Source organism: Colletotrichum lupini, chromosome 7 (genome assembly GCF_023278565.1).
Source record: "Colletotrichum lupini chromosome 7, complete sequence".
Taxonomy (NCBI): Eukaryota; Fungi; Ascomycota; class Sordariomycetes; order Glomerellales; family Glomerellaceae; genus Colletotrichum; species Colletotrichum lupini.
Genome location: NC_064680.1, coordinates 4516298 through 4531794, shown reverse-complemented (window position 1 = coordinate 4531794; position 15497 = coordinate 4516298). Strand labels below are relative to the sequence as shown.

At 53.7% G+C, this 15497-nt stretch overlaps 4 protein-coding genes across 4 annotated transcripts; 2 read left to right on the top strand and 2 right to left on the bottom strand.

Annotated features, from left to right (window-relative positions):
* Positions 1-252: 252 nt before the first annotated feature.
* Positions 253-3177, bottom strand: CLUP02_14385 (beta-xylosidase; the record flags this gene model as incomplete). The annotated part of the gene is made up of 10 exons (XM_049293314.1): positions 253-525; positions 577-890; positions 949-1591; positions 1642-1746; positions 1800-2164; positions 2230-2302; positions 2358-2383; positions 2467-2555; positions 2664-2947; positions 3016-3177. 10 exons carry the CDS (start codon positions 3175-3177, stop codon positions 253-255), a joined length of 2334 nt encoding a protein of 777 aa, XP_049150460.1.
* Positions 3178-3547: 370 nt separating this feature from the next.
* CLUP02_14384 (uncharacterized protein) lies at positions 3548-5959 on the top strand (the record flags this gene model as incomplete). Its single annotated transcript, XM_049293313.1, has 7 exons — positions 3548-3627; positions 3737-3908; positions 4049-4302; positions 4354-4568; positions 4627-4919; positions 4975-5111; positions 5164-5959. 7 exons carry the CDS (start codon positions 3548-3550, stop codon positions 5957-5959), a joined length of 1947 nt encoding a protein of 648 aa, XP_049150459.1.
* A 2426-nt stretch (positions 5960-8385) lies between these two features.
* CLUP02_14383 (short-chain dehydrogenase) lies at positions 8386-9609 on the top strand (the record flags this gene model as incomplete). The annotated part of the gene is made up of 3 exons (XM_049293312.1): positions 8386-8728; positions 8858-9239; positions 9312-9609. 3 exons carry the CDS (start codon positions 8386-8388, stop codon positions 9607-9609), a joined length of 1023 nt encoding a protein of 340 aa, XP_049150458.1.
* A 205-nt stretch (positions 9610-9814) lies between these two features.
* On the bottom strand, positions 9815-12949 carry CLUP02_14382 (choline transporter; the record flags this gene model as incomplete). Its single annotated transcript, XM_049293311.1, has 9 exons — positions 9815-10269; positions 10340-10637; positions 10997-11124; positions 11201-11437; positions 11503-11614; positions 11671-11876; positions 11927-12503; positions 12589-12671; positions 12736-12949. 9 exons carry the CDS (start codon positions 12947-12949, stop codon positions 9815-9817), a joined length of 2310 nt encoding a protein of 769 aa, XP_049150457.1.
* Positions 12950-15497: the final 2548 nt, after the last annotated feature.

Genomic DNA, 15497 nt, shown 5'->3' with positions numbered 1-15497 from the left:
CTCTGCAGCTCTTGCATGTGTTGAGATGAGTTTACTTCAAACTCAAAAGAACCCGGGATGAAATCCAGGCCTTCGTGTTTAAAGATGTTTAAGGGGAATTCAACATGCCCCAGGCTAGGCTGTATCAAGTTCACAAAGCCTTTCATTGGCTGTTCATTCCTTAAGGCTCTAGACCAGCTGGTATCCGACGGAAGTGAGCCATTGAAGAAGGGCTGGAAAGATTTGCCAACCTTGGCATCTTATTAAATTGACTCAAATTTCTAGAATCTCAATGTCCGTGAAATCTGAAGGATCCAGCACCGGTTCACTCTGCCCGAATGAGTAAATCCCGTACATGACGCCACAGAAAGCACCTCCTACGGGAGGAAAGACAGTCAATGCCTCCGACTTGAATATCCTGGTCGTCGTAATCCCATCGACCGAGAGACTCATCTCATAGTCGGAGGACCTCGCCGTGATGGACAGCTTTACCGGCTGATCTAAATTAAGGGCGGGTATTGCAGAATCCAGCAGGGGGTGTGCCACCTTTAAACATTAGAAAGAACGCCGAAAGCTATAAGGCGGCCTAGAACGTACCTTGAGCTTGTTGACCTTGCCCGTAGGCTCCCTCGTGATGATTGTCGGGACGGCGGGTCCTCCATCTTGTGGTTGAACTGCGCCAATGCCAATGGTGGCGTAGGAGTACTGACTCCACCATATGGTAACGCCAGATTCGTACCCTACCCGACTGGGTTTGAAGAGCATTGTAGCTTTGAAGGTCTCGCTATATGAAGTCTGCTTCCTCAAAATCATCGCCGGCGATTCGGGACTATCGAGATCAAAGCAGTTCCCGTAGAGCCTCAGGTAGCCGGGACGTTCTGTCAGGCTATGGCAGGGCTTGATAGGCGTATCTAGAAACATGAAATCAGCTTCGGCTTTGAAGGCAGTGCTCGCGACCACCCAACTCACTCTTGTGATACCAGCCAATTTCCAGGGATGATCTGGACAGGTCTGCCTTCCACTTGACTCCGTCAGCATCAGGGACGGCGGCCTTCTCAATCGCTTCCCTGCCAACGGTCTGGAGTGCGATATTGCGACCCTTATTGAAGACGGGCCAATCATCCACCCAGTCAACCTGCACCAGAAACGTCTCTCGACCCATCTGCGGCTCAAGATATTTATCCCCAGCCTTCACAGGCCTGACACCAAGTAGCACGGCCCACCAATTGCCATTGCCATCATGAAAGACATCGCAGTGGCCGGTCCTTTGCACCTCCTCCTCGGGCCCGTTATACCACAGAGCCTTACCCTGCCCCTCCCACGGCCCGTATGGCCCCGTCTGACTTCTGAAAACCCACTCTTGGTGGCCGGCTTCTGTGCCGCCTTCGGCGGTAAAGAGGTAGTAGTACTCTCCCCGGCGGATGATGTGTGATCCTTCTGCGATTCCGTGTGGGGACTCACGGATCACTTGCGGCGGGGTGAGGGTCCTACCTGTAGAAATGTCGATTTCTGAAATGTGAATGGCAAAGTCTTTTAGTTTGAGGCCTGGGGTTCGCTTTCCCATGCGGACTGTTGTTGAGAGATAGACCTTTCCGTCGTCGTCCCAGAAGAGCTGGAATTGCGATCAGCTGTGCCCGTGTTTTGGTCGAACTGAGCACTCACATCTTGATCAAATCCGGGATTGTCAAAGTATACGGGATCTGACCAGGAGTTTTCATCCCAGATATTATCTGTCCAAACATAGAATCCCCTAGGGAAGATGCGCTCCTATGCATTCTCATAAGCAGTGCCTCAAAATTGTAGGCATGGTCTTTGCTCACATCATTCGTGGGTCGATATCTCTGAAAGAGCCCGTTGGCGAGATACCAGCGCTTCTCCTGAGGCCGATAGCGCAGCGTGCTCGCCCAACTTCCGGCGCCTGGCTCGACGGTTCTCAGCTCGACCTGGCTTCTGCGGGTGAGTGCGTGCCCGATGAGCTTCCAGTTGATGAGATCCGTTGAGGTGTATATAGCACAGCCTGGGAAGTATTCAAAGGTGGAAGTAGATAGGAAATACGTCGTCGGGGTTGAGTCTGTTGCCGGAACTACGCAGATTGTTGGGTCTGGATTGAAGCCCGGGATTATGGGGTTGAGGAAGATTGGTCCATCTTCATGAGAGGTCATTTTGATGATCTCTGATGGTATGTCTAAGGTAGGATGGCAGTGCCAAGGATAGAATCGCAGTTGGTCGAAGAGTCCCTAAGTGTGTGACTTGGAAGCCTTCCAAACAACAGCTCGTTGGTCCTTGTTAGTCCTCGTTGGTTGTCGCCGGCGGTCGAGCTCGGCTTAAGTTTATCCAGCAATCAAAGATCGCCCCCGGGCGGAGGATGCAGTCTCCACTTTGCAGGTGGAGTCCATCGCCGCCGCTCGACACGGCCGAAGGTGCCGACGATACCAGTCCGCGGGCGTGATGCAGCATTCACAAATTGATATCAATAATCATTCAAACCAGCCTTCCGAGCGGGGGCAGATATCTTTCCTTCTCCGTCTCCGAATTGCATCTGAGTCACGAGATAGAACGGGACGGCCTGGACGAAGCTGTTTGCATTTCGTGGTTCCCGCCTTGCTTTGCACCTTGCATACAACCACACGAAACACAGACTAACGCCAAAATCAAAGCCATCTGAAGTAGTATACACCGTTCACATCGTATCTTTTTGCGCAGTTCCAACAGTCGTCAACCACTTCGCCTTGCGAATACAGAAGAACTCCAGTTTTGGCTTCCACAGCTCGACGCCATCCCCCTCCACGCCCTGCACGTCATCCATCGTCCCGGACGTGACGGCGATCCGGCCGGGATCCTTTTCGCTGACGACGAACAGCGAAGAGCCGCAGGCGCCGCAGAAAGAGCGCTCCAGCGAGTTGCCCGAGTTGGACGTCCCAGCCTTGTAGACCTTGATCTTCTTCTCCGGGTCTTCGACGGTGAGGTTCTGTAAAATTTGGATAATTGGTTAGTAATTGATAGCTAGGATCTTGGAGTGCGGGCATCTTATCGTACCTTTGTCTCTACTAAGCTGTTCGCGCCAAAGGACGAACCCGTAAATTTGCGGCAGCTGTTGCAGTGGCAGACAACTCCGAATCCGAATCCGCCGGCAACGGTGTACTTGACCGAGCCGCAGAGGCAGCCGCCGGTGATATTCGTTGGCGTCTGACCGGCCATGATTGTCATTGAGTTTCAAAGCAAATGCAATTGACTACAGGCGCTCGATGGCGAAAGAATAGACGCAAATGTCGTGATGCGGAACTCATTTCTATTATAGAATCTCATTTCTCTGTTTCTAGGGTGTAAAAATTGTCGAAAAAGCCAGGTTCATCTCGCATCTTCCATCCCGTCTCACCGCCGGGGATACTCCCACCCACAGACCGTGTCTTGTCCCGCAGGCAGCCTTTTCATGCAAGTAAGCGCCGCCAGCTGGTGTCGATCTCTCCAAAGGCCGACGCCTCACAGTAACGGAAACAAATCGTCGAATCGTACGTGACCTTCGTGAGACACAAAATGAGGGGGGAAAGTCGGCGCTGAATGCATCAAAATGCATCAATCCGAAAAGGGACAAATGAGGCAGAGCAAACAATGTGTTGAGAGAATGTCAAAAGCGCCCTGTTGGTTCAGGTGCTCGTCCACTCATCTTATCCCGTACTATCTCTCAATCGAGACATGGACCTATATCTCATTCAGCTCTCAGCCGTGGCTGAATTGAGGGCGTGTCAGTGGTTCAAAGGCCGGACCTAGTGCTTCGCTCCCCTCTCACTTTTGCTTCATCTTCAACATGCCGAGTTGAGTATCATGAATCGAGTATCATGGCCTCTGAATCGTCAAAGCCGCCGACCGCCGCGAAGAGACGGGCGAGGCTCCAGAAATCGTGCACCGAGTGTCAAAGGCGGAAGCAGAAGGTGAGTTGACCAAAAGTCCAACACAGATCAACACCAAGTCACCCGCTATGTAACGGTATTACATGCCCAGGAACGACCCGAACCTGATCATTTGAATCCCATCGAGTTCATGCAATACTGAAAGAATGGACATGTCATAGTGCATAATACGACAGTCCGAGACGCAGTGCGTCAACTGCTCGAGGCGTTTCCCTCCCGTGGAGTGTACCATTGTCCAACTTGGGCCATGTCTCCCGAAACCCGTGTACGAGACACAGGTCCTCACCTTTGACCTATCCTCGCTTCCCTCGAAATCAGGGAAGCAGGCAGAGGTAACCTCACACGGTCCATGTGCCACTTCGTTACCCGGTATCGCGTCTCTGGGCTTACCGGGTCGACTTCCCGTTCGAAATCGGTGCAGGGAACAGCTCAGGTCGAGGTGCCTTGCGACTCATGATCACGCAAGCCACGGGGGAGACTGCTGTGAGGGCCATCGAGAAGAGGAGAGGGCCGTATTGGAGAGCAAGACTCGCGCCAACCTCTTTCTCGATGGAGATGGGGACCCCCAGGCCTTCTTTCACAATGGCATAGCATCCATCGGTGGCATCCTCACGGAAGTTACGACCCTTCACGGCATGCCACTCCCGGAAGGTCCCAGAACGACGGAGCTTTTACATTTCTGTAAGATCGCCAGTATCATCACCCTTGGAGCATTGGTAGCTGACGAGACCGCCCACAGACGTCCAATTCGTCGCACCTAACATGGTATCGATTGACGGTCAGAGCCAGCCGCCCGTGTTCCTCAAAGAGGTCCTGCCGTGGATGCTGCAATCCCCTCTGTTTCCCAATATCGGCATCCTCATGTCCTCGATGACCCAGTCGCTTGCGCGAGGGACGGAAGTGGCAAAGAGCCCCGAGTCGCTCGCCCTAAAGTCCTGGGTGCTGTCAATGATAGCGGACTACATGCGGCGACCGTTCGACGCTATCGCGGTTGAGATGGTCCGGTGCATTGTGAATCTGGTCGTCATGGAGGTGAGTGCAGCGTCTTGTCCCGGTGACAGCTTTGTGAACCATTCTCAACTGGAAGCTGATTTTCCTCTCAAAGTGGTTTTGGGGAGCCGACGAGAGCATGTTTGCTCACATGAGAGGCATCAAGCGCATGATTAAACTCCGTAAAGGCATGCGAGGGCTGAGAGATGTAGTAGGCGAATCGATCATAATTCTGTAAGTGAGTTCGTATCAAGTCATAAAAAGTTATGCTCATGCCATCCAAAAGGACTGATTATGAGATTGCGTGTGCCTTTGAGACGGATCTCTACTGGTTGGAAAATGATCCAGCCCGTGACGAGGAGATACCCGTCCCGACAACATGGCCAGACTGTTATGACAGCCCCTTACTGGCGCCCGCACCGCGATTCGAGAGTATCGCAGAGAAGCTCGGCATCTGCAGCGCGACGGCCAATATTCTAGACGACGTGCGGTTCCTCACAGATTCCGTCACATCGGCATCGGCGATGGCGTCGGCGTCGAGGAAATCAAAGATTCGATCAACCGCATCGTGGCTATACGGAAAGCTGCGGGAACAAGGCACAGCAACGGCAGCAACGAGACCCACACAAGTCGCCTCCTCCCCCTCCACCGAAAAGGAACGGATCCTCGAGACTGTCAGGATCGCCGCCGTGATTTACAGCTGGTCCATCAAGTCTCTGCACCAGATTTCGCGGTTCGACGACGCTGATATGCTCCAGGCAGCGTACGCCAGCCTGACGAGCGTGAGCATGACGACGTGGAAGGGGATCCCGGGGATCTTCCTCTGGGTGATGCTGGTGGCGGCCCCGAACGCTGCGGCGGATGCCAAGGGCAGATTCGTGAGGAGGAAGATGGCCGTGACGGGGCTATCGATCGGGTTCGAGGACTTTGCGCTGGGAATATCGTACCTCAAGGCGTTCTGGGGCGTGCAGCGGTGGATCGCCAGGGAAGGGGGCGGCGAGGGCGATGGCGATAGCGGCGCCGGGGTGCAGAGGCTGGAGGATAAGTGGTCTTTTGGGTCATGGCCGGAGGTGTCGGCATAGTTCACGATGGTCCCGAGAGTCACGAGAGCATTAAACACTCGCAGGCTTGCGCGTTGTGTTGTTCTGGCCCCGGGGTACCAGGTTGCGGACTTGCGGTACGGGATAGCCTACGGGATATCCGTACGGAGCCGAGCACGGGATAGGGGGAGGATGGGGTGAAGGAGGGGCAAGCTGATCCTGCGGCGTCACGAAGACATCATATGCTTGAATTGTCTGACATTTGAATGATGGGTTTGCTGACCGATCTTTGGGTTTTGCTTCTTCATTTTGTTGGGTTCCAGTTTGTTGGTGGCGCAGGCAGTGAGATACAACACACATGACCACAAAAGGCAAATAGTTTGATACTCGTTCTGAGCTTCTGCCACTCTGGTATCAGTGAGCAAAGGCATGGAGTAGGGGTGAGTAGGGGTGAGTAGGGACGAGGAGGGATCAAGGAGGGACGAGAAAGGGATGAGCAGCTCGGATTTCCTAAAGGAGCAATCCGGTGGACCGGGACCGCATGCGCAAAGCAACACTGCACTCCGCATTTCTCCCCCGGACGCAGCTGTCTCCCCACCGCTCGAAACTCTCTACCTTACCGTATTAGTCTCTGTTTGGTTGACATGCGCAGTCCAAGTGTCTAGCGTGCGCAGTAGTGGCTATCTGGATGTGTACCGACGTGTAGGTTTCCGCCGCCCAGGTAAGGTTACTCAGGTATCTGTGAATGTTGGTCTGGACTCTGGAAACTCAGAGGCAGGGATGAGAATGGGGGTGGATATGAGTTCTGGACCCTACGTTGCAGTTTAGACCCAGTTTAGGTCCCTTGATTTTTTCTGCTCCATTCTCACGAAGCTTCACGATACAACTCTGAGTCTCTGACAGTCTGAGTGCTCAAGCAACAAACATCCGCAGTTCCGTCCCAATAGTGTGGCGGCTGTGGCCAGATATGAGTTTGGGAATGAGAAATGGAGCCAAGCCCCACGAAAGCCTTACCAGAGCCCTTTTCAGAAACATAGAGACTGGAGTTCAGACATGTCGGGGGTGTCTCGCAGCCCAACGGGTGGTAGTTGAATCTGCCATTTTCCGTTTCATGCCAGTGAAAACTTGAAAAAAGTGGTGAATCCTGATGTGGTTCTTTCGGTAAACCAACCGATTTTCCGCACCGCGGGCAGCCGGTTGAGTTTCCGCCGCGAGCGGAGGGGTCCAAAGGTGGAGTATTCCCGATTGCCCGCCCCCATGTTCCCATGGCCCCATGTCTCTCTCCTAAGCAAAGACTAGACTCTCACGCGGGAGCGCGTCCAACTGCTTTCCCGGAGCTTTTAGAAGCAGTTTTAGAACCAGGGAACCGGGGGGAGTCCACGCAAAAACACAGAGACACGGGAACACGGGGGCAAGGCGGGGGCGTTCCAATCTCTATTCTGAAATCTGACATCCCGCATGACCTGTCTCGGACATCGCAGACCCATCTTTGAAGGTTCCAGCCCTCGATGAGAGAGAAGTCTGGAGCTCCATTGCTGCACATGCTGCCCATGGCATGCAACGAAACGTACCCGCCGGCGTGGACGAACAAACCTTAGATTTGCAGGTCCCGCAGAGACTCCAACGAGGAGCAAAAAACAGTGGTGCGAGGGGTTTCCGTTTCTAAGAAAAGATGAGGCGAAGGGAGCTTGGAGCTTGATACCACGCACTAGATAGACACACTGCAGTAGGTATCTGTTACCGGTAACTTGACGGCACACGAGCGAGCCCGACGTCTCGTCACCAGTCCATTTCCGGAACCGGCAGAGACGATACATACGACCTAGTATAGACAATCCTAGACAGCTCACCATAACGCAAGCTCCCCCTTCAGTCCAATCCCATCCCCTTGTTCCTTCGCCCGCCACGGCCGGCGCTAGCCCGTTGGTTGCTAAAACGGATGCTCATTGTTGCTCGGGATTGCTGATCTTGATCTTGCCATGGGGGGTAATGGACCATGGGCCAAGGGTCATGGCATGACGGGAAGAACTTAGACGGTGAGGGGGTGTGAGAGGCGTGGGAAGCAATGGGACGAGACGTGGGTGCGGGGAAGCTCATCCCATTGGGAAAAGGGTGAAAGGTAGAGCTCGACGATGTATAAGAGGACGACTTCACGATGGTGTCCTAATCACTTAGTCTCTCTTCACTATCCCACACACTTTACATCATCATCACTCCTCTCGTCTTATAGACAACAAGCAAGCTCTATCAGAGTTCCATTGGCTTTCAACTATCAACCCATTTGGTCCAACACACCCTCCCATCTCGGCCCGTCTTAGTCTTAACTAGTATCAACCACCTCCGTCATCAAACTACCTCTCACGGAACCAACCGCATCATCTAGATACCTGAAGAAGCCAAAAAGAAGGCCTCTTCCCTCCCATTCTCCTATCCAGGAACCTCCACCAAAAACACACAGCACAAGAAAAATGTCTCCCGCAGCTCTCGTTGAAGCCGGCAGCAACATGTCACGGTACCTAACCCGCGTCCGACCACTCCGTCTCATTGGACCTCATCTGACCCCAAGGAAACTTCCCAGACTCGCAGTACAGCCCGTCGAAGCCCCCGTCGTGGCACCCGCAAACCCCCTCGTCGCGCAGGAGAGGAGCTTCAACTCGACCCCCAAGTCCCTCGGCCTCGGCGCCACGACCCCCCAGGTCGCTCGCGGCCTCCCCGAGTTCAGCCTCCAGGGCAAGGTCATTGTCGTCTCCGGCGGCGCGCGCGGACTCGGTCTCACCCAGGCTGAGGCCCTCCTCGAAGCTGGCGCAATAGGTAAAGAATCAACTCTTCTAACAATCTTCAACTCTCTCTTCCTCCCTGTCTTTTCTTCAAGAGAGACGTATGCTCTATAGATGTGTCATTACACAAATGCAAAGCGCAAGACTAACATTGACCCCGTAGTCCACGCCATCGACCGCCTCCCTACCCCCGACCCCGACTTTGAAAAAGTCGCCCTCCGCGCCACCGCCGAGCTCGGCACCTCGCTCTCCTACCACCAGGTCGACGTCCGCGACGTCGCACAGCTCAACGACATTGTCGAGGGCATCGCCAACCAGCACGGCCGCATGGACGGCCTCATCGCCGCCGCGGGCATCCAGCAGGAGACCCCCGCGCTCGAGTACAAGGCCGAGGACGTCGACCGCATGATGGGCGTCAACGTCACTGGTTCCTTCATGACCGCCCAGGCCGTCGCGCGCCAGATGGTTCGCCTCGGCACCGGCGGCAGCATCGTCTTGATTGCCAGCATGAGCGGCACCGTTGCCAACAGGGGGTTGATCTGCCCGTAAGTTTTATTATACCAACAAACTTGATTTCCATCAAAACAGTATCAAAATGGCTGACACTGGTACTATAGCGCATACAACGCATCCAAGGCCGCCGTCCTGCAGCTCGGCCGTAACCTGGCCGCCGAATGGGGCGCCCACGGCATCCGCGTCAACACCATCTCACCCGGCTACATCGTCACCGCCATGGTCGAGGCGCTCTTCGTGGAGTACCCGGAGCGCAAGGTCGAGTGGCCCAAGCACAACATGCTCAACAGGCTCAGCCAGCCTAGCGAGTACCGCGGCGCCGCCGTGTTCCTTCTCAGCGACGCCAGCAGCTTCATGACGGGCAGCGACCTGCGCATCGACGGCGGACACTGTGCCTGGTAAACACCCCGGGGCTGACTGGACAAAGAAAAAGCGGGTTTAATGATTGATTTTGGGTCTTTTGATGATTAGTCGTTAATTATTTCCAAAGACTATGGAGGAGTTTGGGAGCTTTTGCGGTTTTCATAGAGCAGTATACCTATAATTACATTTTTTATACACCTTCAACAACTTTCAACAAACACTCTCTCTGTGCGTGAAAGCCAACTCAAGCAGGCGACGTGATCCCAACCCGACCCAACCTCGCAACAACCCCAGCCTTCAAATCTAACCTCGCCTCAATCTCAGCGGGCGAGTGTCCCCTCTCGCGCATGAGGTGCATCTGGATAATCGTCTTCAAATCCAGAAACTCTCTGCCGCCGCTGCTACTGCGTCCGAGCCCGTCAAACTCAGCATCGGCTTTCTGCTGCAGCCGACGCCTGGCTTCGAGGGTGCCGAGCGTCGCGTTGCGGGATGTGGAAGGGAATAAGGGGCCCGGGTTCTGGATCAAGTCGGCGTGAGGACTTGGGCCGGGGCGGCTGCCTGCGACGGGACCGGGGCCGGCGCTGGCTGTTGACGTGGAGGAGAAGGTCGGGTTCGGCTGGACGATGCCCATTTGGCGGAGGCGCGAGGAGAATTCGGCGGTGACTTCGGGATTTGTGGTGGTTGTGGCGGATGTGAGATCTGGGTGGTGGCGGTCAGCTTTGGATTCATGAAGGTAATACAAGTCCGCTATCTATAGAATAAGACGAACCCTCTGGTTTGAGTGTCGCCGTCTTCGCCCGCGACTGAGCCTGCGCGGGCTGCGTCGGAGGGGCAGCGGGAGCTGCTCTCGCGGCGGTTGACGGTGGTGGTACAGCGCCCGGAGCGCGGGTCGGGAATTTGCGCGCGGCGCCTTGCGCGGCTTTTGAAGAGGATGATCCCATTGTGCCGAAGCTGGTGCGTATAGTGGTGTGGGCGAAGATTGAGAGGAGAGAGTGAACGAAGGGGGGCAGAATGATGTGGAAGAATTGGTGGGAAAGAGAGAAATGCGACCGAGGAAGCTCGAGATTCTTTGCGGCAAACGATAGATTTCTTATCGATAAGGATGACAGGGACCATGACGCATCCATTTCTGGGGTACGTATCGTAAGATGAGTTCCGTCGTGTCTGGTTGGTCAATTCACCGGTTTCCTACCGCGCTCTCGGTGTGCTTTTCGGTGTGCTTTTGAGGAAGACGTCAAGATATGATCTTTGGTCCCTCCTGTTCAGAGAGCTTTGAGAACCAATATAAGCTGACTCATCATATCTTAATTCCATCAACTACCTTCTTCTCTGATAAGTCCCAGCATATTCATTGCAATGCGTGAGGTTCCTTCAACTCTGACGAAGCGACAGCCATGGTGTTCTTCTCCGTGGCGACAGGGCTTACACCTTCGGTAGCAATGTAAAGATCCATAACCTTGGGTCCAGGATAATGATGGACCGCGTGGACCGCCCACCACAGTCCCGTGATCGCCACAGTTCCCACCAGAATGACTGCACTCCAGTTCATCGTCGCTACTGTTGTGGGCAACACGAATGCTGATATACTCGTTAAGGTTTGGCCAGAGTTATGGAACGAACAAGGACTTACGGAAACAAAACATAATATCAAACAAGACAATGAATAGCACGGCCATTCCGTTGATGATGTATCCCGCCTTTCCCAGATGGAAGGGTCCACGAGGGAAGTACTTTCGCCCCGAGAGCATGTTCGCTGCGAATGGGATGGCGTATGAGACGGATGTCAGAATGATGAACGAGCTTGCCAGTGCTAGGAAGGCTGCTGAGCTTCCGAGGGGTATGGCGCCCAGTCCGGTTGCGACGACGCCTGGATGATCCATGTTAGTCTCCAAAGTCTTGAGGTTGGAAAAGGACGAGAACGCGGTGACGTACAGACAAACAAGGTTGACCAAATAGGACAGCTCAGGCGCTCATTAACCTGAGCGAAGACATTGGATAGTGGCACAGCATTATCGCGTGCGAGCGCCCAGTAGGTTCTCGAAACCTGAGAACGATATCAGCGACTGGAACTTCACAAGCTCAAGTGGATGGTGATCTCACCGTCAAAGTCAGGCCCACGCAACACGTCAGCGTACAGCCCAGCATGATGAATAGCAGACCAAACGCTGCGCCTGGGTTTCGGATTCCATCGCTGCTGGTAGTGGCTTGCACGTAAATGTTGGTCAGCGGGAAAGAGTTGAAGCCTCCTTGGAGAGCCGTAATGTCCGTGATTGCGTACGACAATGCGACGGCGAAGCAGAAGGCATCTATCAATGGTCAGTAGTGGGCTCGACATATTGGCAGACTGTTGACTAACAAACGAAGCCCAGGGATATCTGCAAAAGGATAGCCTTTGGGAGATCCTTTTTGGGATGTGGCATCTCTTCAGCCATGTGGGTTACCGAGTCAGGAGTTCCAATCGTGAAGGCGCCGTTGAGAACACCCAGGAGAAAAGCAACGCCCCCTGACCACCCTGTGGCATTATTCTCGTCGAAAGAGCCCCATACAAAGTGATTACTCGCATGTTGCTTCGGCATCGCCGCCAGAACGATAATGGTGACGACGCCTCCGATCAATACGAATATCGTTCCGGCTTGCTGGGTGTACGGAGCATACTTGTTGGCAAAAACAATGAAGGCCGCGCACCCCCAGAGGATGATGAGGTACCCGATGAAGACGTGGAAGGGCTGGCTGACGTAGGTGTCCCAGTTCCAGACGGCGTACATGCTCACGGCCACATTGCTCGAGATCTGCAGCAGGGCTGCGAGCGAGAAGAGCCAGCCGTAGAAGTTGATCCACCCGGTGAAGAAACCGAGGACTCGGCCCCAGCGAGGACCGCCGGCGATGGTGGCCCAGTGGTAGACGCCGCCCGCCGTGGGGACTGATGAAGCGAGCTTGGAGAAAGGTGTCACTCGTTGTTATTCACATTGCTTTGCAAACGAGAGGAGGGATAAAGAGACTGGGATTAGTAAGACAAACCTCTGATAAACTCAAGCCGATGAGGGAGTAGTAAAAGACGGCGACGAGGAGGCCGTAAATGATGCCGGGTGGGCCACTGTTGACTAAATTGATCCCGGCTCGTTACAACGTCCGGCTTGCAAGCAATAAGCGTCTAGTGGAACTTACGAATTGACACAGAAATGGACGATCCCAAGGCAACCCAGGCGTTGTCCACCGTCAGAGCCATGCTTGCCAGTCCAAAGAACCCATATTGGCGATTTAATTGATCCTTGTAGCCCGCGGCATTCAAGCGGACTCCATCTTGTACGGCGACTACGGTCTCGTCATCGGACGTAGAGGCCGATTCGGCAACTCTATCCCGTGCAAGAAATGCCTTCATTGCAGATGTTTACAACCAGAGGAATTGACTGCCTGTAGCCAGCCGGTGCAAAAAGGCGTGGAATTGGTGATATCGAGACGCGAATACCACTAAAACAGCGGGATTGCTGGAAACGCTGGAATCGAAAGGGCGAAAGAGGAGGAAGATCAAATTCGAAACGGAAAGCAAGACAGTAGCAGTCCGACGCAAGACGTCTGTGAAATGCGACACAACGGACGAAATATGTAGAAAATCGAGGAGGCAGACGATAAGACGGTCTTGGTGGGTGACATTGTGCTTCTAATACGCCATGTCTTGGGACGGAAGAGCTGCAACTGGACCATCTCTCGCCCAAGTGGCTAGGAATATCAGATAACACTTGTGCGACGGCCATAGGTACAGATTTGGCGTCGCATTCAACAACCGACCTGTCAGCCTGCACAAGCGCCGGTTCTGCATATCAGAAAAGGGATGCCTCGGAGGGCTAGACATGTTCCATTGAGCTAGGCATGCTGCGAAACACCCTGCCCAGGGTCTTGGCTACCAGAAGAAACGCGCTGGTACCCTCTTTCTGAGGATTCCAACCTCTCTAAAGTACTCCGTAGAGCCATTGTACGCTACGCGATACGTGGGACGAGCCGTACGATCTCTTACTCACGACGTTGTAAGATCTTCTTTGGTCCACTTGGAGAAGCGAGCGGATCATGAGGCATATCGTGTGGTCTGGGGAGATGGAGGGGAAGATAAGTCGAAAAAGGGAGGCCGAATATTGACAAATCGCGGCACACAACGTTTGGCGGTTGGGTAAAACGGATACATGCGGGAACGCTTGAGCAGAAGTAAGCTTTCTCAGGGGCGATGCCGAGTGGCTTAAGCCCCTATGGCTCGGCCCAGATCATAGATGGAGCCCCCCTTGGATGCTGGCGATCTCAGTGGGAACGGCAGCCAACCCCATGGCTCGTCCACGTGTGGCTGGCCAGGGAAACCAGCCGAGGCGCATGGTTTAGGGAGTACGGTTACTGATAGATGAGATGCTCATCGAAAACGCCCCTCTGCTTCATGCCAAACTTGGTGTCGTAAGTTCGCGACGAGACCCGTGCTCTGGGAGTCGGTCTTGGATGGCCATTGAAGAATTGATCAAATTGATCTTCCACCGGCAGATGGGTCAGCGGCCAATGTGACGATAACTGCTTCTACCAAGTGTAGCCGAGACGGCCTATTCCGCTATTGGACTTCGTATATGATTAGGGCCCTTGTCTGAATCAAGGAGGCTGGAGTTGGTGAAAGTCGAGATGCGTGTCTCGCTGCTGCCGCCTGGATGGAAGAGGTACGGGGAGAGAGAGAGAGAGAGAGAGAGAGAGAGAGAGAGAGAGAGAGATGGGACCCAGACCTGGTGGCCTGCTAGTTTTCGCCCGATGGCCGACCTCGACCTTTCGGGTCATTTCATTGGCAAGTCTTGGCAAGGTGATGGGTGGTAGTAGAGTTCCAAGTGCTGACCACTTGTTGAATAATTGCTTGGATCCGCGCAACGGCGATTAGAAAGACCTGGGAAGTCTTACCAAAAGGCGAGGACCAGGAAGTAATCAAGCATGAACCGAATTAGTATCAGCGGAAGGGTATTTGCATCTTCTTATCGAATCAGAGCGGTCTCGTCAACGATAATAAGAAAGCCTGATGAAAAGGAATATGGGAATGGAAGAATTGAAGCATTCAAGAACCATAGAATGAGATACTTAGGTACACCCCGCTAGAAGCATCCCCGCAGTGCGGCAGCTTAGGTAGCGCCGAAGACCCGTTATTTGTTTACATACGTACCTGCCGCTTATCGCCTAGCTACCTACAAGTAAGGTAGGTACCTTGTGTCCCCTTTTGGATAAACCAGCGAGAAAGGGCCAGAAGCTTAACAGCGCGCCAAGTGGGTCCAACCGTTGCACGCAGGAAGGAGCACAGGAAAGTAGGAAGGAACATTCATTCACTTGCAAATCTTCATGGGCTTTTCATCAATCCAGTGTTTTTGCATCCAATTGCCATCTTCACATGCTTCATCAGCCGCCATATCATAGTTGGTCTTTTTGTGACCTCAAAGCCTCTCAATCTTGACTTCACAACCATCATGTCTGCTACGACTCTTCCTTGCTTCCACGTTGCGCCGCCTCGCTGACGTCGGATTGATTGGTCGGCACCTCTCCCCAAAGCTTCGTCAAACTTTGTAAAGTTCGACAGGTGGACCTTGCTGCAAACTTAATGGCCATCGAAGGGGAAGCTACAGGGCTCGCCGAACATCTCAGTTCTATCTCCAAGTGGGCCAGCGCAAAACCACGACCTCCTCATACGGGGAAGTGCCACCTTGCTTACTTTTGCCGTTGAGCTTCTTATATTACTTTGACTGACAAACTGCCCAAGCGAGTTGAATAAATGCTTACCAACCTTGATGTAATATACAGTCATTTCAATGAAGTCCTCAGTGACGAAGTCCCGCAATCTGAGTGGCCCAAGAACCCAATGCAACACTGAAGAATGAGTCGATATTCATCCAATTTCCGATCAAAGCTTGTGTGTCTGGCCATTG